Source organism: Neofelis nebulosa, chromosome 9 (assembly GCF_028018385.1).
Source record: "Neofelis nebulosa isolate mNeoNeb1 chromosome 9, mNeoNeb1.pri, whole genome shotgun sequence".
Classification (NCBI taxonomy): Eukaryota; Metazoa; Chordata; class Mammalia; order Carnivora; family Felidae; genus Neofelis; species Neofelis nebulosa.
The window spans coordinates 49,481,422-49,506,961 of record NC_080790.1 but is presented as its reverse complement, the minus strand read 5'-3'; the positions used below and the strand labels follow the sequence as shown (position 1 = coordinate 49,506,961).

At 43.1% G+C, this 25,540-nt stretch overlaps 2 protein-coding genes across 2 annotated transcripts in view; one reads left to right on the top strand and one right to left on the bottom strand.

The window, feature by feature from the left end:
• Window positions 1-25,540, top strand: part of POLE4 (DNA polymerase epsilon 4, accessory subunit) — a 282,794-nt gene that overhangs the window by 91,031 nt on the left and 166,223 nt on the right. The window lies entirely within an intron of this gene.
• Window positions 12,584-25,540, bottom strand: part of TACR1 (tachykinin receptor 1) — a 142,212-nt gene continuing 129,255 nt past the window's right edge. Inside the window, exons 3-5 of the mRNA XM_058683569.1 lie at window positions 18,116-18,266; window positions 16,867-17,063; window positions 12,584-15,806 (exon numbers count right to left, since the gene is read on the bottom strand). Coding sequence (XP_058539552.1) covers window positions 15,515-15,806; window positions 16,867-17,063; window positions 18,116-18,266 — 640 coding nt within the window. The 3' untranslated portion in view covers window positions 12,584-15,514. The remainder of the gene's footprint in view (window positions 15,807-16,866; window positions 17,064-18,115; window positions 18,267-25,540) is intronic.

The following is a 25,540-nucleotide window of genomic DNA, read 5'->3' as shown; positions in this document are numbered from 1 at the left end:
ATGAATCAATTCTAGCAGTTTTTTGGTGGAATCTTTTGGGTTTTCCATACAGAGTATCATGTCATCTGTGAAGAGTGAAAATTTGACCTCCTCCTGGCCGATTTGGATGGCTTTTATTTCTTTGTGTTGTCTGATTGCAGAGGCTAAGACTTCCAATACTCTGTTGAATAACAGTGGTGACAGTGGACATCCCTGTCTTGTTCCTGACCTTAGGGGAATGTTCTCAGTTTTTCCCCATTGAGGATGATATTAGCATTGGAGTGTTCATATATGGCTTTTATGATCTTGATGTATGCTTCTTCTGTCCCTACTTTCTTGAGGGTTTTGATCAAGAAAGGATGCTGTATTTTGTCAAATGCTTTCTCTGCACCTATTGAGAGGATCATATGGTTCTTGTTCTTTCTTTTATTGGTGTGATGAATCACGTGAATTGTTTTGCGGATATTGAACCAGACCTGCATTCCAGGTATAAATCCCACTTGGTCATGGTGAATAATTTTTTTTACTGTATTGTTGGATCCAGTTGGGTCATATCTTGTTGAGGATTTTTGCATCCACATTCATCAGGGAAATTGGTCTATAGTTCTTTTTAGTGGGGTCTCTGTCTGGTTTTGGAATCCAGGTAATGCTGGCTTCCTAGAAATAGTTTGGAAGTTTTCCTTCCATTTCTATTTTTTTGGAACAGCTTCAAGATTTTAGGTGTTAACTCTTCCTTAAATGTTTGGTAGAATTCCCCTGGAAAGCCATCTGGCCCTGGACTCTTGTTTGTTTGGGGAGATTTTTGATTACTAATTTGATTTTCTTACTGGTTATGAGTCTGTTCAAACTTTCTATTTGTTCCTCTTTCAGTTTTAGTAGTGTATATAGGTTTCTAGGAATTTGTCCATTTCTTCCAGATTGCCCATTTTATTGGCGTATAATTGCTCATAATATTCTCTTATTACTGTTTGTATTTCTGCTATGTTGGTTGTGACCTCTCCTCTTTCATTCTTGATTTTATTTATGTGGGTCCTTTCCTTTTTCTTTTTGGTCAAACTGGCTAGTGGTTTATCAATTTTGTTAATTCTCTCAAAGAACCAGCTTCTGGTTTCATTGATCTGTTCTACTGTTTTTTTGTTTGTTCGTTTGTTTCGACAGCATTAATTTCTGCTGCAATCTTTATTATTTCCTGTCTTCTGCTGGTTTGGGGTTTTATTTGCTGTTCTTTTTCAGCTCTTTAAGGTGTAAGGTTAGGTTGTGTATTTGAGAACTTCCTTCTTTAGGAAGGCCTGGATTGCTATATACTTTGCTCTTATGACTGCCTTTCCTGAGTCCCAGAGGTTTTGGGTTGTGGTGTTCTCATTTTCATTGGCTTCCATGAATTTTTTAATTTCCTCTTTAACTTCTTGGTTAGCCCATTCATTCTTTAGTAGGATTTTCTTCAGTCTCCAAGTATTTGCTACCTTTCCAAATTTTGGTCTTGTGGTTGAGTTTGAGTTTCATAGCGTCATGGTCTGAAAATATGCACAGTATGATCTTGATCTTTTTGCACTTGTTGAAGGCTGATTTGTGTCCCAGTATGTGGTGTATTCTGGAGAATGTTCCATGTGCACTGGAGAAGAATGTAGATTCTGCTGCTTTAGGATGAAATGTTCTGAATATATCTGTTAAGTCCATCTGGTCCAGTGTGTCATTCAAAGGCATTGTTTCCTTGTTGATTTTTTGATCAGATGATCTGTGCGTTGCTGTGAGTGGGGTGTTGTGGTCTCCTACTATTACGGTATTACTATTGATGAGTTTATGTTTGTGATTAACTGATTTATATATTTGGGTGCTTACACATTTGGCACATAAATGTTTACAATTGTTAGGTCTTCTTGGTGGATAGACCCCTTGATTATGATATAATGCCCCTCTACATCTCTTGAAACAGTCTTTATTTTAACGTCTAGATTTTCTGATATAAGTATGGCTACTCCGGCTTTCTTTTGTTGACCATTAGCATGATAGATGGTTCTCTATCCCCTTATTTTCAATCTGAAGGTGTCTTTAGGTCTAAAGTGGGTCTCTTGTAAACAGCATATAGATGGATCTTGTTTTCTTATCCATTCTGTTACCCTGTGTCTTTTGATTGGAGCATTGAACCCATTAATGTTTAGAGTGAGTTCTGAAAGATAATAGTCCTTTCCAGTCTTTGTTTCTTTGGGTCTTTATTTACCTGTTTGTTTGTTTTTTTTAATCTTTTCTTCCCTCAGAACGTCTCCCTTAAAATTTCTTGCAGGGCTGGTTAGTGGTCACAAACTCCTTTAATTTTTGTTTGTCTGGGAAACTTTATCTCTCCTTCTATTTTGAATGACAGTATTGCTAGATAAAGAATTCTTGGCTGCATATTTTTCTGATTGAGCACATTGAATATATCCTGCCGCTCCTTTCTGGCCCGCCAAGTTTCTGTGGATAAGTCTGCTGCAAACCTGATCTGTCTTCCCTTGTAGGTTAAGGACTTTTTTTCCCTTGCTACTTCATGATTGTCTCCCTTGCCTGAGTATTTTGTGAATTTGAGTATGATATGTCTTGTTGATGGCCAATTTTTGTTGAAACTAATGGGGGTCCTCTGTGCTTCCTGGATTTTGATGTCTGTGTCTCTCCCCAGGTTAGGAACATTTTCTGCTATGATTTACTCACATAACCCTTCTACCCCTATTTCTCTCTCTTCCTTTTCTGGGACCCCTATGATTCTGATGTTGTTCCTTTTTAATGAGTCCCTGATTTCTCTAATTCTCAAATCATGCTCTTTTGCCTTAATCTCCCTCTTTTTTTCTGCTTCATTATTCTCCATAAGTTTGTCCACTATATCACTGATTCTCTGTTCTGCCTCATCCATCCTTGTTGCTGCAGCATCTATTCATGATGGCAGCTCAATTATGCCATTTTTTATTTCATCCTGACTAGTTTTTACTTCTTTTATCTCTGCAGAAAAGGGGTCTAATCTCTTTTCGACTCCAGCTAGTATTCTTATTATCGTGATTGTAAATTCTGGTTCAGACATCTTGCTTGTATCTGTGTTGATTAAATCCCTGGCGGTTGTTTCTTCGTGCTCTTTCTTTTGGGGTGAATTCCTTCCTTTCATCATTTTGAAGGGAGAAAAGGAATTAATGATGTAGAAAAAATAAAAAAATTAAAATTAAAAAATATTAAAATTAAAAAATTAAACACACACACACACAAATCCAATAAATGATGGTAGCTTCTAGGTGTGTTTTGGTCTGGGTGTTGAAAGTGGTTTTATAGATTAGAGAAAAAAGAAGGGAAAGGAAATCGTTTGAGAATTTGAAAAAATGAGTACATTGAAGTAGACTAAAATGAAATGGTGGGAGTTAGAATTTGAAAAAATTAACACAAAAATAAAAAATATAGTAGAAAAAAATTAAGGAAAATATTTTTAATAAAAAATTAAAAATAAAAATGAATTTTTTCCATTCTCGTATTCAAGAAAAAGAGAAAAAGAAAAGAAATTAAAGAGAAAAAAGAGGGAAAAATAAGGAAATCGTTTGAAAATTTGAAAAGGTGAATACAGTGTAGTAGACTAAAATAAAATGATAGAAATAAAATAGAATTTGAAAAAATTTTACATAAGAGGAAAAAATGTAGTAATAAAATTAAAGAAATATATTTTTAATAGAAAATGAAAGTAAAAATGAAATTTTTCTCTTTATTCAGGAAAAAGAAAAGAAATGAAAAAGAAAAAATAAAAAGAGAAAAAAGGAAATCGTTTGAAAATTTGAAAAAGTGAATACACTGAAGTATACTAAGATAAAATGATGAAAGTAAAATAGAATTTGAAAAAATTTACACAAAAGTAAAAAGTATAGTAAAAAAATAAAGAAAAATATTTTTTAATAAAAATTGTAAATAAAAATGAATTTTTTCTTTTTGTATTCAAGAAAAAAAAGAAGTGTAAAAGAGAAAAAAAAGAAAATTGAATAGATGGACCTGCTAACAGATTGAAGTAGGACTGAAATTGTTTTGTTTTCCCCTAGAAGTCAGTCTATGTAGTGCTTTATAGTCCATAAACTAAACTGGCGGTGAGACTTGTGTTCTTGAAGAGAGAGGTTGGCCCAGTTGGGTGGGGCTCAGTGTAGCAGCTCCATTCTCCACTAGATGGCGCTGCTAGCCTACTGGGGTGGAGTGATGTGGTGGTCATAGTTTCGTATGTGCATGTGCGGGAGCAGTGAAAATGGCGTCACCCTACCCAGTTTCTAGTATCAGAACTCTGTTCTCCCTGATCAGCAATTATGCACCAATCCTCTGTCTTCAGCTTTCATCCACTCCCCACTTTTTCACTGTCTGTGACCAAGCCCCAGGCAGTACCTCTCTCTCGAGTTTTGTCTCAGATGTGGCTGTTTTCCCCAGCCCCTTACTTCTGAAGGACTGCGCCTTTGATCTGTTCTACCCCTCTGTGGGAGGGTCTCACAGAGCAATGGTCGAATATTGCCTGCACCCAGGAACACCCACTGGGCCCTGCTGTTGCTGGTGCCCCGAGACTGCAGCTAGGTGCCAGCCTGCCCCAGAAAAACTTCGCAAGACAGTGTAGCAGCATTTCAGGGATTATGGAAAATCACAACACACATCTGGCACCAGGATTCACCCTTAATGACCTTACCCCAGCACTAGTGAATGTGGCCACCTTCTGGGGTCTGCTGGGACCAGGTGGCTTCAACAGTCTCTACCAAGTGCCCTTCCAGCAGTGGAACCGCTTTTCTCTGTGTGGCCCAAGAACCTCCCGGACCCCACTCTGTGCCTGGGTATTCACCTTCCCACCAGAGCACCTCCAGGTATGGAACTGCGGAGTTGCAGACTTTGCACTCCCCTTGTTTACAGTCTTAATGGAATTTAAACCCTCTTCTTTCTCCTTTCTCCCTTTTTTAGTTTAGTCCCTGTGGCTGTGTCCAATTTTCCACTTTCTCTCCAACTGCTTTTGGGGAGGGGTGCTTTTCCCGTATTCTCCCCCACCCAGTCTCCGTCCTCTCTCTGCCCGCAAAAGCACCTCCCTTCCTGCGGCTTCTCGCTCCCCAAGTTCACCTCTTCATTCCGCGTACCTGCTGAATTCTGTGGTTCAGGTTGTTCAGATTGTTGTGTTCATCCTCAGATCAGTTTTCTAGGTGTGCAGGATGGTTTAGTGTTGGTCTGGCTGCATTTCATGGACGTGAGACACACAAAAAACTTCCATGCTGTTCCACCATTGTGGCTCCTCCCCAAGCCAATGATAATATTGATTTCATGGCATGTGAAGATGAAATCTGATAATGCACATGAAATACTTGGCACAAGAGATCCGGAGTGTAAATCTTGTTATCACTGTTGTCATCTTTATTATTACATTTGAGTTGGGAGAGGGGAGGAAGGAATTCTTCTGTTCTGCTTTTCAAACCTTCAAACTTCTAGAGCGCACATTTCTGCTTTCACTCACATGTCCTTTTCCTTTATCAAACAAAGACCTTGGGGATATCGTATTCCATTCCCCTTCGCCTGCACCATGTTGTAAACAGATGCAGTACAGGTAACATGAACACCCAGGACCAAAGAGTTCCAAGCTTTAGGGGGATATATAGAAAAAGGCAAGGGCTGGTCACTCATCCTGGCTTCAGGATAGCTGGGAGTAAGTTTATGCTGGTGTAAAAGCTCAATGTCATCTTTTTTTTGAAAAATTAGCTGACAGAATCATGTCTTTTTCAGGCCATGGGACCATGAAGCCAGTGCAGTAAGAGAGGTCTTCCAGAACATGCAGAATAGGGTGTGGGTCTTCCCATTCTGCCTACTCTGGTCACCCTTTTGAGTACTTATTCTCAATCCCTTAGGAGACATGGAGACCAAATTCTGTGCTGGAAATCTACAAAAAGATCCATGACAGTCATCTGGTAGGGGTAAGAAGTTGCTGGGGCTTGATGCTTCTGAGCCAAGGCATCCAGTTCCAAATCCAAGGCCAGTGTAGATTGAAGCCAAGAGTGGTCCTGATAACCTAAAGTATCCGATGCAAAATAAATGCTTCTTATCCCATAGATAATGCCCTAGACAAGCACCTGAGCCTGCCCAGCCACAACTTGGCATTATCAGCAACATGAGAAGCAGAGAACCTTATTGTTTCTTAAAGAGAGGGCCTTGCATGGCATCTGTAGGTGGGCTGCTGGAAGACTGTGCCCTACAGTCTGCATATCTCTGGGTGGTGGGCATAGCCATACATTGATTTTCAGCCTACCAGTATGACAAGTCCCACTGGAATACTAGGACCATCATGAGGCATCTGGGAATTGGCAGAATATACACCATGATTAGGAATGTGGGATAGTCAGATAAGAGGTGGAGTGGTGAGGAAAAAGGCATAAGGAATCCATTGTGGATCCCCACCATTGGCTTGCATGATCAGACTGAGAGTTGTCCTGGTGGGAACAGAAGCACATGTGACTATATGTCCATAATGATAAGTCCCTATTTCCAGGCCCCATGTAGTCTTTATTTTATTTTATTTTATTTTATTTTATTTTATTTTATTTTATTTTTTAAAATTTATATCCAAGTCAGCATATAGTGCAACAATAATTTCAAGAGTAGATTCCTTAATGCCCCTTACCCATTTAGCCCATTCCTCCTTCCACAGCCCCTCCAGTAACCCTTTGTTTGTTCTCCATACTTAAGTCTCTTATGTCTTGTCTCTCTCCCTGTTTTTATATTTGCTTCCCTTATGTTCATCTGTTTTGTATCTTACAGTTCTCATATGAGTGAAATCATGATTTTGTCTTTCTCTGACTGACTAATTTCGTTTAGCATAATACACTCTAGTTCCATCCATGTAGTTGTAAATGGCAAGATTTCATTCTTTTTGATTGCTAAGTAATACTGCATTGTGTGTGTGTATATATATATATATATATATATATATATATATATATATATATACCACATCTTCTTTATCCATTCATCCATCAATGGACATTTGGGCTCTTTCCATACTTTGGCTATTGTTGATAGTGGTTCTATAAACATTGGGGTGCATGTGCCCCTTTGAAACAGCACACCTGTATCTTGTGGATAAATGCCTAGTAGTGCAATTGCTGGGTCATAGGGTAGTTCTACTTTTAATTTTTTGAGGAACTTCCATACTGTTTTCCAGAGTGGCTGCACCAGCTTGCATTCCCACCAACCATGCAAAAGAGATCCTTTTTCTCCACATTTTCGCCAACATCTGTTGTTGCCTGAATCGTTAATGTTAGCCATTCTGACAGGTGTGAGGTGGTATCTCATTGTGGTTTTGATTTGTATTTCCCTGATGATGAGTTATGTTGAGCATTTTTTCATGTATTGGTCAGCCATCTGGATGTCTTCTTTGGAGAAGTGTCTATTCATGTCTTTTGCCCATTTCTTCACTGGATTATTTGTTTTTTGGGTGTTGAGTTTGGTAAGTTCTGTATAGATTTTGGATACTAACCTTTATCTGATATGTTGTTTGCAAATAACATATTCTTCTCCCATTCCATTGGTTGCCTTTTAGTTTTGCTGATTGTTTCCTTTGCTGTGCAGAAGCTTTTTATTTTGATGAGGTCCCAGTAGTTCATTTTTGCTTTTGTTTCCCTTGCCTCTGGAGATGTGTTGAGTAAGAAGTTGCTGCAGCCAATGTCAAAGAGGTTTCTGCCTGCTTTCTCCTCAAGGGATTTGATGGCTTCCTGTCTTACATTGAAGGCTTTCATCCCTTTTGAGTTTATTTTTGTGTATGATGTAAGAAAGTGGTCCAGGTTCATTTTTCTGCATGTCGCTGTCCAGTTTTCCCAGCACCACTTGCTGAAGAGACTGTCTTTATTCCATTGGATATTTTTTCCTTCTTTGTCAAAGATTAGTTGGCCATATGTTTGTGGGTCCATTTCTGGGTTCTCTATGCTGTTCCATTGATCTGAGTGTCTGGTTTTATGCCAGTACCATACTGTATTGATGATTACAGCTTTGTAATACAGCTTGAAGTCCGGGATTGTGATCAGGCCCCATGTATTCTAATGTGTGTCTTCCTTTCTTCAAACATATAACCAAAATGATGCCCAGGCACAGGAAAATCATGCTCATGGTATTGACTCCTAGGCTACTTCAAAGTGAGCTCCCTACCAGCTGGCAGGAATATAAATAAAAGCATATAACCTTAGTGTTGGGTACTTCATTCATTTGAATCCTTAACCTGTGAATTTTTTTTTAACAATTATTTATTTTTGAGACAGAGAGAGACAGAGCATGAACAGGGGAGGGTCAGAAAGAGAGGGAGACACAGAATCCGAAACAGGCTCCGGACTCTGAGCTGTCAGCACAGAGCCCAATGCGGGGCTCAAACTCATGGACCGCGAGATCATGACCTGAGCTGAAGTCAGACCCTTAACTGACTGAGCCACCCAGGTGCCCCTACCTGTGCATTTTTAATAGGGTCCTTTAGAGGGCAGCAGAGACAGTCCTATGGCACCCATGAGGAACCTGACCAGAGGTGGGGCTAGAGGTGGTGGTAGTCACATTCCACTGGGATTGCTGAGGGACTGGCATTTGATTTAGGAGGATTTGAAATTAACAGTAGAAAGGAGGATGTGGCTGATAAGGGAGTGGAACTTCATGACCTTAAAAACCTGGGGAGGTTTGAAAGTGAGTCATTGCAATGGGCAAACATTTCCTGTGAGTGATTGTGTCTGCTTTGCCACGGAGGAATATCCTAGGCTTAGGACTTTGTGATCTTTTAGTGACATTTAGTGAGGTATGGCATTGAGTGTGTTTTCTACCATCTCTGCTTTCACATTCCTCCCACTGGGCTATAGTGAACATCTGTCTATTCCTCTGGACTCGAGGGCAGAGACCAAGTGCTACAGAAATTTATATTCCCAAATCCCCCCAGCAGGGCACCTGCTACCTCATGGGTGCCAGGCAAATGTTTAGTGGATGAGGTTGAATTATCAGCTGCCAAATCTTGATAGGTATAAAATAAACTGAAAATGTCATCTTCCCTTTTTGAGAAAGTGTTTGTATTGTCCCCAAATTTCTAAGGCCAAAACAGAACGATGATCATAATCATCCTTCACAGCATCTCTTTTTGACCATCTGGACCAATCAGGTGGCTGCCATCTTTAAGAAATAGTTATTGCCCCTAGGACCCTTCTGCCAAAACAAGTACCCCTCCAGGTGGTGGTTAAGGAACAAGAGGACAATGCGCATGGATCAGCGAGGATAAACCAAGTCCAGAAAGAACTTTGTGGGCAGTGAGCATGCACTGCCTTGCCCTTCTTCCTCCACTCTGTTTGGTGGTCTCTTCATGCACTGATGTTCTCCAAATGGTTACAATGGCATGGTTAAGAGTTGAAGGCACAGGAATCTGGCAGCCCTCTGGAGATTGCCATTCTTCCCTCCCAGCCTGGAGGCTGGATCTGTTATGTCAGCTGCTTCTTTTAAGTATAGGGACTAATTCAGGAGTTCTGTTCTGAGAGCATCTCAATTAAGGAAAGTGGGTGAGGGGGAGGTGGGGTTAGGGGATAAAGGGAAAGTGTGGGTGGGTGGGTACATGGACTGGGCAAGCGGGGATGTGGGGAGATGGGAAAGGGAAGTTGTTAGGGATGGTCGTTCTCACTATCACACCAAATCCTCTTTATTGATGAGCACACCAGGAAGGCATCCCAAGTAGTGGCATTAAAACCTAGAGATTTCATCGTGGTTTGTGAATTTGAGCCCCACTTCGGGCTCTGTCCTGACAGCTGGGAGCCTGGAACCTGCTTCGGATTCTGTGTCTCCCTCTCTTTCTGCCCCTCCCCTGCTTGTGCGCTCTCTCTCTCTCTCTCTCTCTCTCTCTCCCTCTCTCAAAAATAAATAAACATTAAAAAAAATTAAAAAACAAACCTCAAAATTTCAGCAGGGAGAGTGTCAGGTGAGGGCTTCCAGGGATGGGAACAATGTTGGAGTAAAGCATGGAGAACAAAAGGAAACTGGAAATAAACAGAGGCAGAAAAAGGGAAAGGACACAGGTGTATGCAGTTCAGAGGACCTGGGTCTGAATCTGCATGAAAATCTCTGGAGCTGGTGTGACATATGCTGCTAACATGCCATGGGAGAGTGACAGGGCAGGGGCAGCCGCCCATCAAGCTCATGTCAGTGCTGATACCTGTGAGGTACTTGCTTCTGATCAGCAGTGTGTTCTCCTTCCTAGCTTTGCTGCTTGAGAGGGAGGCCAGGATCAAAAGTCACTACTGCTTTATGTTGAACGCAGTGCTTGTGAGATATGCCCTTCCAGGGCCTCATTCTCCTTCCTCCCTGTTTTCCTGAACTGGATACATGTAAAGGAGGGTGTCTCAGCACACTATGGGGGGGGGGGTTGGTCAGGAAAACAGTTTCTATAGCCAGATGCTCCCCTCACCTTTGAAGATGAATGAGGGGAACATGCCTGGAGTGTCCCCACCCGGCCCACCTCTGCCTGGGGTCTTGACTGAAATCCCCCCTAAGGTTCCAGAGCTAAGGAGATCTCAGATGCACTTGCATCTCACATACACTTGCACTCTGGCAGCCCCTGGGGGTGTATCACTATAGGCAGCTGTGGCTCCAAAAGCTAAGCGTCTGCGGTGTGTATGTGGGCCACATGTGCCCACACAGGACTAGATGAAACATCTTTGCCTTTCCACGGGAAAATCTGTACTCCATAGCTGGTGTGATCTGTTTGCCCATAACTCAGGTTAGTCCTTCCTCACCTAACAAATACTCGTTTTCCCAGGGAGAAGTGTCAGCACACCCCTTAATCATGAATTTGGTGTTTTTACTGCCATGGACATCTTTAATGATGTTCTAACAGCTTTAACTCATCTGGGCATCTGGGGTGAATTATGATTTTGTTCCAAAGTGGTTTCCAGTTTCCAGGAGCTGTTCTGATTCTCCAGGGCAGCCTATACCTGTCACTGTGCTCTGAAGGTCTCAAGGCTGCTCATCCCTCTCCTATAAACACTATCATTTTTCTCCTTTTCTGTAGAATGGAGGGCGACTGATTTCTCTTGACAAGATTCAGGTTTTGCACCTCTTATTACACACATGCACACAAACACGCACTGGCGATGTGTTATGTATGACTTGTAGAAATCTTGAGGTGGTTTGTGTATCCCTGGAAGCTTCTACAAGAATATCAGTTTAAGGTGCTTTGGTTTAAATGGAAACATTCTTATTATTTGCATCTGATACTGCATATGTATATGCAGTTGGACAGCTGGGTAACTGTCCATATTCTCCTCAAAAGTCGCTCTTTCAATACCTTTACAACCTTTGTGTCATTGCAAGTCCACTGACAGCTCTCCCCACTCTTTTGAGGGAGGTGCCTGAGAGGTGAGGTGGTACAAGGTGGCCCCAGGAAGGAGGAGGCAGGTTGCCAGGGTTCGCAGACATTACCATTAAGGTTTCGAGTTCTGCCAATTATTTCCTGACATGAGTTTTTATTTTTATTTTATTTTATTTTTTAACGTTTATTTATTTTTGAGACAGAGAGAGACAGAGCATGAACGGGGGAGGGGCAGAGAGAGAGGGAGACACAGAATCGGAAGCAGGCTCCAGGCTCTGAGCCATCAGCCCAGAGCCTGACGCGGGGCTCAAACTCATGGGCCGCGAGATCGTGACCCGGGCTGAAGTCGGATGCTTAACCGACTGAACCACTCAGGTGCCCCTGACATGTGTTTTTAAAGACAGGGGGCTGGACCAAAGCTCTGGTGGCAGTCATGGGGGTCCCAGCTCTCATGTCCCTTCAAGAGAGAACTGGGGTTGGGGAGAATCATCTGGTAGCCTCCAGCTGCAGTGCCTCAGATGCAGCCCACTCTCTCCCAGGAGAGTTCCCAGTGACAACGTGTGGCAGGGGTGCCAGACCTGGCCATTTATGCCATTGGCAACTTTTTTTTAATGTTTATTTATTTTGAGAGGTTGGGGGGAGCAAACATGAGCAGGGGAGGGCAGAGAGTGAAGGAGAGAGAATCCCAAGCAGACTCTGCACTGTCAGCACAGAGCCTGACATGGGGCTTGATCCCATGAATCGTGAGATCATGACCTGAGCTGAAACCAAGAATCCAATGCTCAACCAACTGAGCCACCCAGGCTCCCCTCTATGGGAAAACTTTGATGTGGTTGCGCCATCTGAGACTTTTCACAGCTTCACCATGGTCTGAGGCTCTGCCTGCCCATCCTTCCCACCCCCTTTCATCACAGGTGTCACATCTGTGCTGTGCTTCAGGCTTCCCCTGCCTGCTTCTGCTTCCTCTCCTCTCTTTCCCAGGCGTCCCGCCAATAAATCTCTTGTACTTCTAACTCTGTTTTGGTATCTGTTCTGAAAGGGCCTGCATGGACACAGCTCTGTTCACAGGTGACATTGTTGGGCACTTCACACAATCCCACCTTACCTTCCCAGATCCCTACCTGCAAACAGCCACCAGTTTGCCAACCCATTTTGTCACAGAGTTAAAAGTCTATTAGGTGTTAGTTTCCATCCTTGTGGCTATGCAAGTGAGCAGGGTTCATCATACCATCCCATTCAGCCTCCTGTAGGGTGCTGAGGTTCCCCAGGGATGAGACAGAGGCGTGAGATGGTCAAACACACACTTTATTTCTGTATGGAGATTCTTTCCAGGATCCCAGGCTGGATAACAGAAACCTCAGGAACGACCGCTGCCCACTTATAGACTCTTCTTGAAAACCAGGTCAATGAGGTCAGCTCCTGAGTCCCCTTTTCCCAGGAGACCTCTTAGTCCTTCCAAGAGAAAGGACATTCCAGTGTGTCTTCAAATTCTGGTGGGGGTGGGGAGGACAAGGATTCCTGGCCTTCAGTTCCTCCCAGAAAGGTCTCCCACCCACCCCTCAAATACTATGATTTGACTGAGTTTGTGATATATGTCTCAGCTCCTTTCTGTGACGAAATGAAGAGGAGGATTGGCACAGTACAAATAACACATTGACAGCAACTGGATCCCACTTTTTGGAAGTAACATAATAAAGATGGCCCCATGATATCTTATATTCTTTTACTACTGAACACTATACCAAGGAAAAACACTCGGGAGATAAACACAGGGTGACACATTTCTATAAAAATGAGACCCATGCACAGTGCAAATCATGGTGTTTCTCACACATGGGAGCTGACAACATTTTAATAAGTTCAATGGAGAATGGGTTAGAGGAAGGCTTGCTGGGCTCTCTCAGTAGGATGTTCTGCCATAGTTGAACTAGCCAGGACCATCCAATATTCTCTCTTCTTATGTGTGGTGTTGATGCTGTCCAACCACATCCCTTCAGTTCTCTTGGTGGCTCCCTTTGCAATGATCTCAGAGAACTCATTGCAAAAGTCTCTCTGAAGGTGCTAGGTTTTGGCTTGATTACCGCTGTTGAGGGTAGGTCTTTAAAATCCTGGGGAGAATGTGCTTCTCAGCTGCCTCCATGCCTGATGGGTAGTCTCGACCCATTAGGACAGGTGAGCTAGCCACAAACCAGTCTGGTAGGTTCCTCAAGAGCAGAGGAGCTTTGTGTCCCCAGCTCAGGGCTAAACACAGAGCAGGTACTCAACAAATTGTTGAATTCAACTCTAACCTCTTCAACAGAGAGGATGTTCCCAAGTCCTAGACACTTTTCTTCTTGGGTATTTTTTATAATCATTCTGGTTCCTTATATACCCCTCTGGAATGAATAACATGGTGCAGTTTTTATTGGAAGTATAATTAATGCTTTGGGCATTGATTTTTTTTTTGCCCCTAAATTATGTCTTTCATCCATATGTCTACACTGAAATAACTTTATTTAATTTATTTAATCCTTCCCATGCTGCTCTGCAGAATGTGGCTATTGGGTTATTTTGGCGTATACTGTTGCTATACAACTTTCTCAGGGCTGCTGATGCCCTGGTAGGGTTATAGCCCTCATGGCTAGTAAAGGCTAGAGAGCCTGTGGGCAGCATTGGTCTCTGTCAACACCACAAATGCAGCACATGTGCATCCATTCTTCAAACCACAAGGAAGACATTCATGGATGTTACATGAGACTTCTGCTTTCAGCCACATCTGGACAAAGCACAAATCTGGGAGACATCAAGAAATTGTGTGCTCACCTGCTGGAAACCTCAAAGCTTTGCTGAGACATGGAGGATTAAATTCATGGCTCTTGGTAGACTGACTGTCCTGTGGGGTTGGTGGGTCTTCCCACCCCTTTCAGACAGGAGGCCAGTTAAGCCATGGGGGCAGGAAGGGAGATTCAGAGAATCTGAAGGGAAGATATAAGGTGGCCTCTTCCCACAAGTGGAGCTGCAGGGTCCAGCCTCCTTGCTCACTGGACATCTGAGAATAAAGCTAGAATAACAGAATAAAGCTAAGACTGCATTAGTGCTCCTGCCCCTAAGATACCCCAAAAGGCCAGAGCAGGAAGCCCACATGTTTATCTTCCTTGATGGCATCTCCACCTGTGGAACTTGGCCTGCTAACACTTGATGGAGAGATGCAAACTTTGACATGAAGTCCTCTGCTCTGTCAAATACCAAAACGTTCCAGAAGAAGGAAAATACTCGTGGTTTTAGGATAAATCTGAGCATGTTTGATATGGATATTGACACGTTGTAGCAGTTGCTACTCTCCAGAAACAGGGTACTAAGTCACTAGACTTGCTGTTCTTATCCTTTTTGAGATTACCAATTGATAAAACTAACAAAAAACTCATACAATCCTTGAACCACTGAATGTTAAAAGGAGTACTTAGGTTATCTAGCTCAGCCCCATATTTTACAAATAAGGAAAGAGAGGCTCAGATAGATTAAGTATGGCACAGGCCTCCTGACTCTTGGTCTGTAGCAGACATTAGCTGGCATCACTGGACCTATTTTGCCATACTGGTTGTTCAGGACAGTCCCTGGGGATATAATCCACATGGACCTGAGGCTCTCAATCTCAAGAGGTGTCGATGCACTAAAATATTGAGGTCTCTAAAGGAAGGCATCCATGCTTCCTTTTCATGGATGCTTAGAAGACAGAGTTAAACCTTTCCTTTGGATTTTATGTGGTTCCTTCTTTTGTTTACCCTGACGAGTGAAGGTTGATGTGATGTGCTCCACCAGCTAAAGGAGAATAATGTGAGCACGACTATGGACAACTTCACTGAAGTTCATGGAGGCTCCAGGCAAATCCAGGTGCTGTAGGATTCATCCCTAAATGAGCCCCCACATATAACCAAAGTTAATTTTAGAATCATGGAAGAGATTTAGGGGAAATCAAGTCCAACCTTGCCATTTTACAAGCTCAGAGAAGTTCAGCAATTTGCCTTGGGTCACACAGCATGGGGGATATCAAAGTCATAGAAGAATCCAGATTTTTTTTTAAACTCAGGATTGGATGTTTTCCCTAAAAAATTCTGAACTTTTTCACAAACCCCAGTGTTAGGGAATTTCTGATGGTTTCTAGATCAAGGCATTATCCATGCATGAAGTGAAGCAAGACAAAAATGGTGGTGGCTGCCCCTGCTGAAGACCTGCGGTCTAGGAGAGCATGTTGGAGTAGAAGCTGAAGCTCTCTGTCATGGTCTTGGAGTTGCTGCGAGAGGAGCCATTGGAGGTCAGATCCAGGGACGAGGGTGTGGTCTTGGGACCATCCTCCAGCTCCTCCTCATGGGCCCCCACCACCGTGGAGATGGTGGTCTCCAGGCGGCTGACTTTATACACGCTGCCCTGGGTTTGGAGGTACCGGGTGGATTTCATTTCGAGCCCCTCGTAGTCGCCGGCACTGATAAAGGGGCAGCACCGGAAGGCGTGCTTGAAGCCCAGGCGGAACCTGGAGAGACAGAAGATGGGAGAGGTGACCCTTTGGGACAGTCTGCTTCCAGAGGGCATTGTCACCACTATGTCAGCTCTTTAACACATAGACAAGCCTAAGTATGACTCTCTGTTGTTATTGTTATTATTATTATTTAAAGCTTATTTATTTTGAGAAAGAGAGAGAGCAGGGGAGGGACAGAGAGAGAGGGAAAGAAAGAATCCCAAACAGGCTCCACACTGTTGGTGCAGAGCCTGATGTGGGGCTTGAACCCATAAACTGTGAGATCATGACCTGAGCCGAAATCAAGAGTCCGACACTTAACTGACTGAGCCACCCAGGCACCCCGATGACCACCATTCCTGATGGGCTGTCCCTTCTCTTGCTTGTCTAAGGTTGGCTTCTTCTGCCAGAACAGCTCTCCTGATCAGTGTGACTAAGTAAGGGCCTTCCAGGCACTGATTCCTCTTTGCTTACCCTGTCCTGCTGGAACTGCTAGAAGAAACTGGGTAAAGCTGCCCAAATTGTATGATGAGATGAGATGGAAAGAGGAAAGTGAGAGGCCAGTGAAGGGAAAAGATGCCCTATGGAGAATGGTATTCTGCGGCCATCAATCTCTCTTTGTGTCTTACTCTCCCTGTCTCCCCCCCGCCGCCCCCCACTGCATGCACAGCCCCCTGTGCATGGATCCACAGGGCAGAGGGAACAAAATCACAGGGCATGAACTAGATCCAGCTTTCAGGCCTGTTTATATGCATCAATAACAGAGGTTTTTTTTTTTTTTTTTTTAATGTCACCCCCACCCCTACTAACTTAGTTGCCAGTGTCCAAAAGTCAGAAGATTCACACAAAAGTATGGATGTCTGGTTCTTCTTGGAGAAGAAAAACAAAGTCCACTTTGGGCTCATAAAGCTGCATGGCAATAATTAGTAGGGATGGAGTAGTGTGGTCTTTTTGCTGCAGTCCCTCCCACCCCCTCTTGTCTCACAAAGATTTTGCTCATTTAGGTTGGCTGTTTGGCTGCTATAGAGACAAATGATCTTGTCCCTGGAGAGAGTGTGGGGGATGAGGTCCTCACCTGTCATTGAGGCAGCAGTAGATGATAGGGTTGTACATGGTGGAGCTCATGGCCAGCCACATGATGGCCAGGTAGACCTGCTGAATAAACTTCTCAAGGTAGAGATCAGGGTTGATGTAGGGCAAGAGGAAGAAGATGTGGAATGGCAGCCAGCAGATGGCAAAGGTGCACACCACGACGATCATCATCTTGACCACCTGGCAGGAGGGTGGGGCAGGTGAGGTCACCACCACAGCCAACTTTTCTCACGGCTACTTTCTCTCTCCTCCCATGCCCCTCACTGCACACAGTGCAGTGTGTGGTGGGAAGTGTCTATAATAACCCCTTTCGAGGAGGAGACAGGACCATTTATATGTGGTATCAAAGGACTTTGATTATATCAGTAGTTCTCAGAGTGTGGCTCCGGGACCAGCTTTGTAACCATCATTTGGGACTTGCCAGAAATGAGAATTCTTGGACCCCATCCCACACTTACAGAATCAGAAACCCTGGGGGTGAGACCCAGAATTCTGGTTTGACAAGCCCTTCAGATGACTCTGAAACACAGTCATGTTTGAGAACCTCTGTGTGATATCACCCCTCTGGGCAGTGGCTGCAGAAGCCAAGGGAGAGCAGACAATGACCCAGGGGAATGGGTATTCAGTGGGGAGAGACTCAGTAAGGAGGAGGAAGCAGTGAGGGCAGGGGGGTGGGTGAAGGTGGAGAGGAGGGGCCAGGGTAGTATCAGAGGAAAGAAGAGGAAGGGAGGCATCTGGACAGCTGCAGCTAGGGAGCACCAGATGGTTAAAAGGGATTTAAAAGGTTTTTTGTAAATAGTAATGTGACCCACTGTTTCTGTTCTCCATCACTAGTTTTGTTCCTTTTAAAACTTTTTGATGTTTGAACCAAGTGAATGTATTATTTTGTCAAACTTTAATAATAAAAGAGGACTTAACTCTTCAATGCATTTGTAGTTAAGTGTGTGTCTGTGTGTGTGTGTGTGTGTGTGTGTGTTAATGGCTTGACAGGTTGCAATTACTCTTAAGGCAAGAAAGAAGTGGCTCTTGCCTATACAGGCAGGCCTAGGTTACAAATACAACCAAGAAAGATCTCTTCCCTCCTCTGTCCCACATCTCCTCTCCTCCTTCCACTGTTCCACAGACCCAGGGATGTTTTGTGCCTGCTGCCTCTGGGCCTCCTGAGGTTCTGAGGCTCATATGCTTGCCAGCCTGAGCCAGCGCGGGTTAGGTGCTGCTTGCTCTTTGCTTACCTTGCGCTTGGCAGAGACCTGCTCATGGTAACGGTCAGAGGAGTCCCCAGGGATCTCGCTGGCCCACAGTGTGATTCCCACAACAGTGTACGCATAGCCAATCACCAGCAAGGGGAGGAAGTAGATCAGCACAGTTACGCAGATGTGGTACCTGCAACAGGAAGGATGGGAGGGTTCAGTCTAAGGACAGGGATGGTCAAGGCTTGCCAACCACCTTTCTCAGCATTTGCCATTAATGAGCTTGGATGATAAGGCAGCATGGAGTCTGGCCACCTGCATTGGGTGGTTGGCTGATATATGAATGGATAAACTAGAGAAAGCAAATCTCTTCAACTTAGGTTTTTCTTGTGGACTTTTTCCATGATAGAGATTCCTGTTGAGATTGAAGAAAGAAAAAACATTGATGAAAGGGAACTGAATCTGTTGTATACTTATGACAATTTCAGTTGATGGTAAGTTCAATATTGCTTACATTCCCCCTCCAAAAAAAATGCAACCTTAGGCTGCGTTAATAAAAGTGTATTCTCTAGAATGCAGGAGGTGTTTGTACCACTCGGTTAATTCCACTCAGATTACATTTAGGCTGGGCTTTTGTGCAGGAGTGTAGACAAACTTGTACATTCAGGTGAGAACCACTAGGTGGTTGGTGAGCTCTCATTCTTTCTGTAGGACAAGTGGATTCACAGGTATAAGAATAATTAGCTTGGAGGAGAGAAACAAAATTTATCCTAGAACTAGGATCAGTGGGTGAAAGCCACAAAGTATAAGCCAATTCTAAGCCTAGCCCTTAAAAATATATCTGCAAATGGAAGCTTCCTGGGTCTCTGGGTTACAGCTTGCAAAATAGATACCAATTGACTTGAGTTTGACTGGGACAAATTGACATGGGCAGGAAATAAGCTTTTGCAGTATTAAACCACTGAGAATTTTTTCTCCAAGATTTTATCTAAATTCAAGTTAGTTAACACATAGTGTAGCATTGGTTTCAGGAGCAGGATTTAGTGATTCATCACTTACATACAACACCCAGTGCTCATCACAACAAGGCCCCTTCTTAGTACCCATCACCCATTTAGCCCATCCCCAACCTCCCCTCCAGCAACTCTCAGTTTGTTCTCTGTAATTAAGAGTCTCATGGTTTGCCTCCCTCTCTGTTTTTATCTTATTTCTGCTTCCCTTCTCCCATGTTCACTTGTTTTGTTTCTTAAGTTCCGCATATGAGTGAGTGAAATCATATGATATTTTCCTTTCTTTGACTGACTTATTTCACTTAGCTATAATACACTATAATACACTGTAGTTCCATTAACATCATTGCAAATGGCAAGATTTCATTCTTTTTGATGGCTGAGTAGTATATACATACCATATCTTCTTTATCCATTCATTAGTCAATGGACATTTGGGCTCTTTCCATAATTTGGCTATTGTTGATAAACTACTGAGATTTTGATGTTTGTTGCAACAACATAACTTATTCTATTTTGTTTAAGGCAAGTGTCCTTCTAAGTAGGATGCTCAAATAATTTTTTGAATTTTGAGAAAGGATATTTTTCTAGGTGAGTGCTTTGTATATCTGGTTAGTTATAGCCCTTTTCTCCTGATGTGAGTTTAATGGAGAGGATCCATTAGTAGTAATAGTAGTAATAATAGTGGGAACAGCTAATATTTTAGGGAGTTCACTCTAGATCTCTATGTTGATAATAATGTTAATGATAGTATTAATAGCAGAAACGATAGTTAGATTTTATTTAGTGAAGAGCACAATGCCACTCACTTTACTGTTATTCTTATTTAATCCTCAAAAAAAATGATTAGGCGTGTACTATCATAATCCCATTCTGTAGATGAGGAAACTGAAGTTAAGAATTTAATTAACTTTCCCAAATTCACAGCAGGTAAAAAGAGGAGGGTGGGATAAGAAGGCAGGACTGTGACCCCAGAACCAGCTTTTTGTCACTGGAGAAAAGTCATCCAGTGATGACTCTGTTTATGCTTATTCTCTTAAATGATTTTTTTTCCAATAAAGAAAACCTACTTATTCATTTAATTTCTCTTTATCGGTACTATGTTTTCATTACTTCTTTGCAAAGCTCCACAGTTTTACTTATTCAGCTTCCTGTGAATATTAAAATTTGCAACTTGAAGACACTTGAAGAGCTCTTAAATAATGCACAACAGCTTCAGCAAAGCAGGGTGCTGAGTGCATCCGTTTTGTGCAGACAGGCTGCTCCAACAGTCTCAACAGGCTGTTAAGGTCCCCCTTGATTGTCACCTCCTCTGGGAGCCTCTGGGTTCTCCAGTCACCATGGCAGTGAGTGCATACTGAGTTTCCTACCTGATCTCAACCTCTCCCCCGATTGCTGTACTTATCACTTGGATATAAGGAGACAGGGAGACCCTGGGAACCTTCAGGATACACCTGCTTCTCCTACGTGGAAGAATAGTCCTGCCTTATGCAAACCGATACTTGGTTGATGATCAAAACACAGTAGTTGAGCTTTGTGGGGCCAGTGCCTCAGAGTGCTGAGCATCTATATGGGAGTCAGGGACACGATGGAAGGACACTGCAGTCCAGTCACCAGTGCTCCTAACCCTGGACCAGTGGATCCCAAACTTGAGCCAGCTTCAGAATCACCTGGGGGAGCTTGTACAAACACAAAGGGCTGGACCCCACCTGGACTTTCCCACTTAACAAGTCTGGGGTGGGCTTGAGAATCTGCTTTCATAACAAATTCCCAGTTCATGCTGCTGCTGGTCCAGGTTCAGACTTTGAGAAACACTGTCCTAAACCAATGGTTCTTGAGCCCGGAATCACATGAGAATCACCAGGGGAGCTTTTAAAATGATCAGTGCTCAGAGACACATTAAATTGGCCTTGATTGTAGAAGCAGGAAACCACAGCTGAGAAAAATTTCCCAAGTTATTCTTGCATATGGTTAGCACTGAGAAGCACTGTTTCAGGTCCAAGTCTGCAAGCCTGTTGGAAACCCCATTGTTTGAGATTTTATGACTTCACCAAGATGTGTGTTAACCATATTTTTTAGTTTCTGTATCTGATGCTTTGAGGTCTAGGCCTTGTTGACCTGGAAAGGACTGTGCCTCCTTGGGTTAGTTAATTCCTAGAGACAACTACTGCTAGTGTGCCTTTCCTATGCAAACTAACGAACCCAGGGCCTATACTCCCCACCCACTTGTTTTCTCAGGGGCTCTTACACTGTGGGATGATATCCAGCTGCCATGGTCACCCCAGGGCCACTTCAGACAGTCAGGGGCACAGAGCTCATGGAAATGATTCAAACTAGCCAATTCTAAGCCTGTTTATCCTGCCTCACCCATTCCTTCTCTGGAACACACAATAAAAGCCTTCCTGAAGTCTCCTGCGCTCTCTCTCTGCCCGTGGCCCTATGTGGCGCACTTGCCCCTTTGTCCTGGGAACTATGAGTAATAAACTATCTTTTCAATGGCAATCATGTCCTTATCTGTTGGCCTCACCACACTTGAATAGAATATAAAACATACACTTTAAAACAAAGAACCCTTTGGAAAAATCACAGATCAGACCATTAGGAAAATGCTAAAATGAATCAATAAACATAAATTATCAGCTTCTATTTTTTTAAAAGAAGGAAAAGTAATTTTCTTATTTGTAAACAACAAAAAGTATGAACTTAATTTCAGTTAAAAAGTACTATAGTCAGGGAGAGTATTAACTTGTCCATTGTAGAACAGGGATAATTGAAAATAACACAGGAATATCACCCAGCAATTCCACTTCTAGATATATACCCAGAAGATTTGAAAGCAGGGCCTCAAATAGATACTTACACACCAATGTTCATAGCAGAACTATTTCCCATAGCCAAAAGGTGGAAGCAACCCAAATATCCCTCAAAAGTTGAGTGGATAAACCAAATGTGGTATATATTTACAATGGAATATTACTCAGCCGTGAGAAGGAATGAAGTTCTAATACATACCACAACATGGGTAAACCTTGCAAACATGTTAAGTGGATAAGCCAGACACAAGAGGACAAATACTGGATGATTCCACTTAAATTAAATATCTAGAATAGGCAAATTCATAGAAACAGAAAGTGGAATAGAGGTTACCAAGGGCTGGGGAGAGGGGATGGAAAAATAGGTACAGAATGTGGGATAATGGAAAAGTTCTGGAAATGGATTGTGGTGATGGTTGCAACAATATGGTGAATGTAAAATGGTAAATTTTATGTTATATGTATATTATCACAATAAACTTAATTTTAAAAATCCATGAGAAAATTCTAGTGAAGCTGGGGTCTTACATCTCCAGATGAGTAGTTTTCTGCTCCCTTTGGGAGCCCCTCAACAATCTCCCTCCCTCCCTCCCAAATCATAAAAAAACAAACAAACCTGTAGGTTTGATTCTTGGATGGGATCAAAGGTAAAATGTATCCTCCTAAATCTTGCTCAGATAAGCCCCTTTTGCCTAGTGCAAGTACTCGGGATGCCTGAGTAGTTCGGTTAAACGGCTGACTTTGGCTCAGGTCATGATCTCACGGTTTATGAGTTTGAGCCCTGCATCTGGCTGTCTGTTGTCAGTGCAGAGCCTGCTTTGGATCCTCTGTCCCCTCCCCTCTCTCTGCCCCTCCCCCAACTTGTGCGTGCACGTGCACGCGCTCTTTCTCGCTCTCTCTTTCAAAAATAAACAAAAAATAAAAAATAAAAAAAGAATTGCAAATACTCAATCCAAAAAATGTTCAAGTTACTAAAAATTCTAAATGACTCTACATTAAAAAAGTTAAAAAAAATTCTAAGGTCAAATGAATGAAATTCCATCATTAGAAAAAATGAAAATAAATACATTTCTTCCATCTTGACACCTTCTTGAAGAAATTTTACCATATTCTTGTAGTTAACTGGAGATAATCCTGTTTTGTAATTTTTTTTTTCCATAATCATTGTTTTAAAGAGCCGGCCAACGGAATTTCGTGTAATCTTATTATGTGAGGCTCCATGCTTTTTTTTTTTTTTTTTTATTCTCCAATCTGATATTCCTAGGTTCCTGCCAGGCAGGGTTTAATCAGCTCTCAGAGTTAGTATCCACCTTGAGAGAAGAGAAGAAGGGGTCAGGGGTGCATCTGAAGTGAGTGAGAGAAAGGACCAGGAGTGACAGCAAGAGGCTGTGACAGCAGGGGTGGCTTGGTTCCCACTTGATGAGATATGTCGGTGGATTCTGATCATTAAATTTTGCCATTGGACTTACCGGTACCCTCGGAAGGCAAGTGCATGCAACAACCTCCTACCTTTGTTCCCTCCAGGTCACCCCTTTAGAAGCGGCACATATTACAAGATAAAATTGCTATATACAGACTGTGTCACCCCAAATCCTGCAGATTTGCCTGTCCTTAATGCCGTAATGCTCACTAATCCAGGTTTACTAACGTCTCACTATCTGGAGTCACTCATTGCTCAAGCACCAACAGTTCCAGTCTCTGAAATAGTCCTCAGCATCTGAAATCAGATAGATGGGTTTATTAAATAGTATCCAGTGTGTCTTCTAATGCACTTCATGGAGGCTCTAGGTGCCCTGAGGTGGGGGAGGAAGGGAGACAAGAGGGCAGAGCTCTGGGGTTCCTGCTGTCCCTCTAAACAAACAACTCTGCTGGGTTTATATGTGGCTTTCTGTGGATCAGGTTGTTAGGTGGTGGTGGTGGGAGATTTCAGCTGTCACAGAAAGGTGGATGAGCACTGCTGTGCTTATCTGATTCAATGCGTTAACCCTCATTCATTGTGTCAGCCTTCTCTACAGTTTCCACACCATGTAATCAGCCCCTTACTTCTTGAATACCCCCTGTGACGTGCTGCTCACTAGCTATAAAGCCAGCACCATCGGCAATACCTGGAGCTTGTTAGAGACGAAGATTCTCAGTCCCCAGCCAAATCGGAAAATGTGTACTTTAATAAGACTTTCTGGTGATTCATGTGCAAGTTCAGGTTTGAAGCACAGTGCTCTCCATCTTGGCTGCACACTGGAATCACCTGGGGAATGCTGAAAACTTCCAGTGTGTGGTTTCCAGTCTCAGCTTCTGACTTAAGACTGGCCTGCAGTGCTGCCTGGGCATCAGAGTGTCAGAAGCTCTCCAGAGGGTTCTCCTTGTGGCTGGGGCTGAGAGTCATCGTCGTTGAGCCTACTCCTGCTGGCAGCTGTGACTGATGTCGTTCCTTCTTAAACTAAGAACCTGTGGCCCGGTAGCTTTCACTACATCCTATGTCACAGGCAACAAGCTGAACCTGCCTCCTGGGATGGTCCTGCCAAGTTGAGATAACCAGGAACACGCCTGAGCCCTCTTTGCATCTCAGACTTGTGGGGCCACCCCTCGATAGACATGAGCTGAGCAGTACCCCCTTGCTGCCCTTCCTTGAGCAGCCCTCAGGCTGTCTCTTCCTCAAGCACAGTGCTAGATGCCTGCTTAACTTTTTACTTCCTTCCAAAAAATTGTCTTCTTTGCAGATAAATGTGGTTTCTTCCTAGTAAAAGAAAAAAAAAATCCATATATTTTTTTGCTCACTTTCACTTCTAGGCATTAGACCAAATCCCAAAGCCCTTGCAGTCCTATTGGAGACAAAAAGAAACTGCAGTCTACTAATTCATAAATTCTGTGGCCCTGTGTGAGGAATCCAAGCCTCTGTTCCCATTACCAGGAGCTCAGTCTTTGGGGGACACAGAGAAGTGCCGAAGAATGTAATATGGGAAGTGACTGACAGTGGTTACCTCTTCAAGTGGAGTGGAGACACTGAGAAAGGTGTCAGGGGCCTTTATAAATATATATAAAATATAAAAAATATATACATATGTAAACAATTTTTAAAATTACCCTGAAAACAGTAGGCATTTTGTTACTAAGTGCATGGAGAATAATGGGAATGCAGAAGTGAGACTCTCAACCAATCCAATCAGGGACGCTTCCTGCAGGAGGTGTGCTTGGCCATGCCCTGATATGTGTGCAGGAGGTGGGCACTACAAGTGGTGAAAACAGCAAGTGCAAAGGCACCGAGGGAGGACCTTGGCATGATGCGGTGCTGTGCTGTGACTCAGACTAATGGAACATGGCTGTGTGAGGAAGTATCAGGAGACTTAGACAGAAAGGTAGACAGAGGACAAATCATGAAGTGCATTTTATGACATGCTGGAGAGTTTATAATGTATTTTGAAGTTGATGGGAAATCACAAAATGGTTTTAAACAGGGAGTGACATGATCAGATACTTGTGCTCTGGCCACAGTGGGGCTTGGATGGAGGCAGGAAAGGCTAGAGGCACCAGCCTTTAGGAAGCTGTGCAAGGAGCCAGGCTGGAAGCGGCAATGACCTGAGCTAGAGCCATGGCAGACTGGATGGATGGGGAGGAGAGGAAGACCCCAAGGGGTGCTGTGGCTGGGA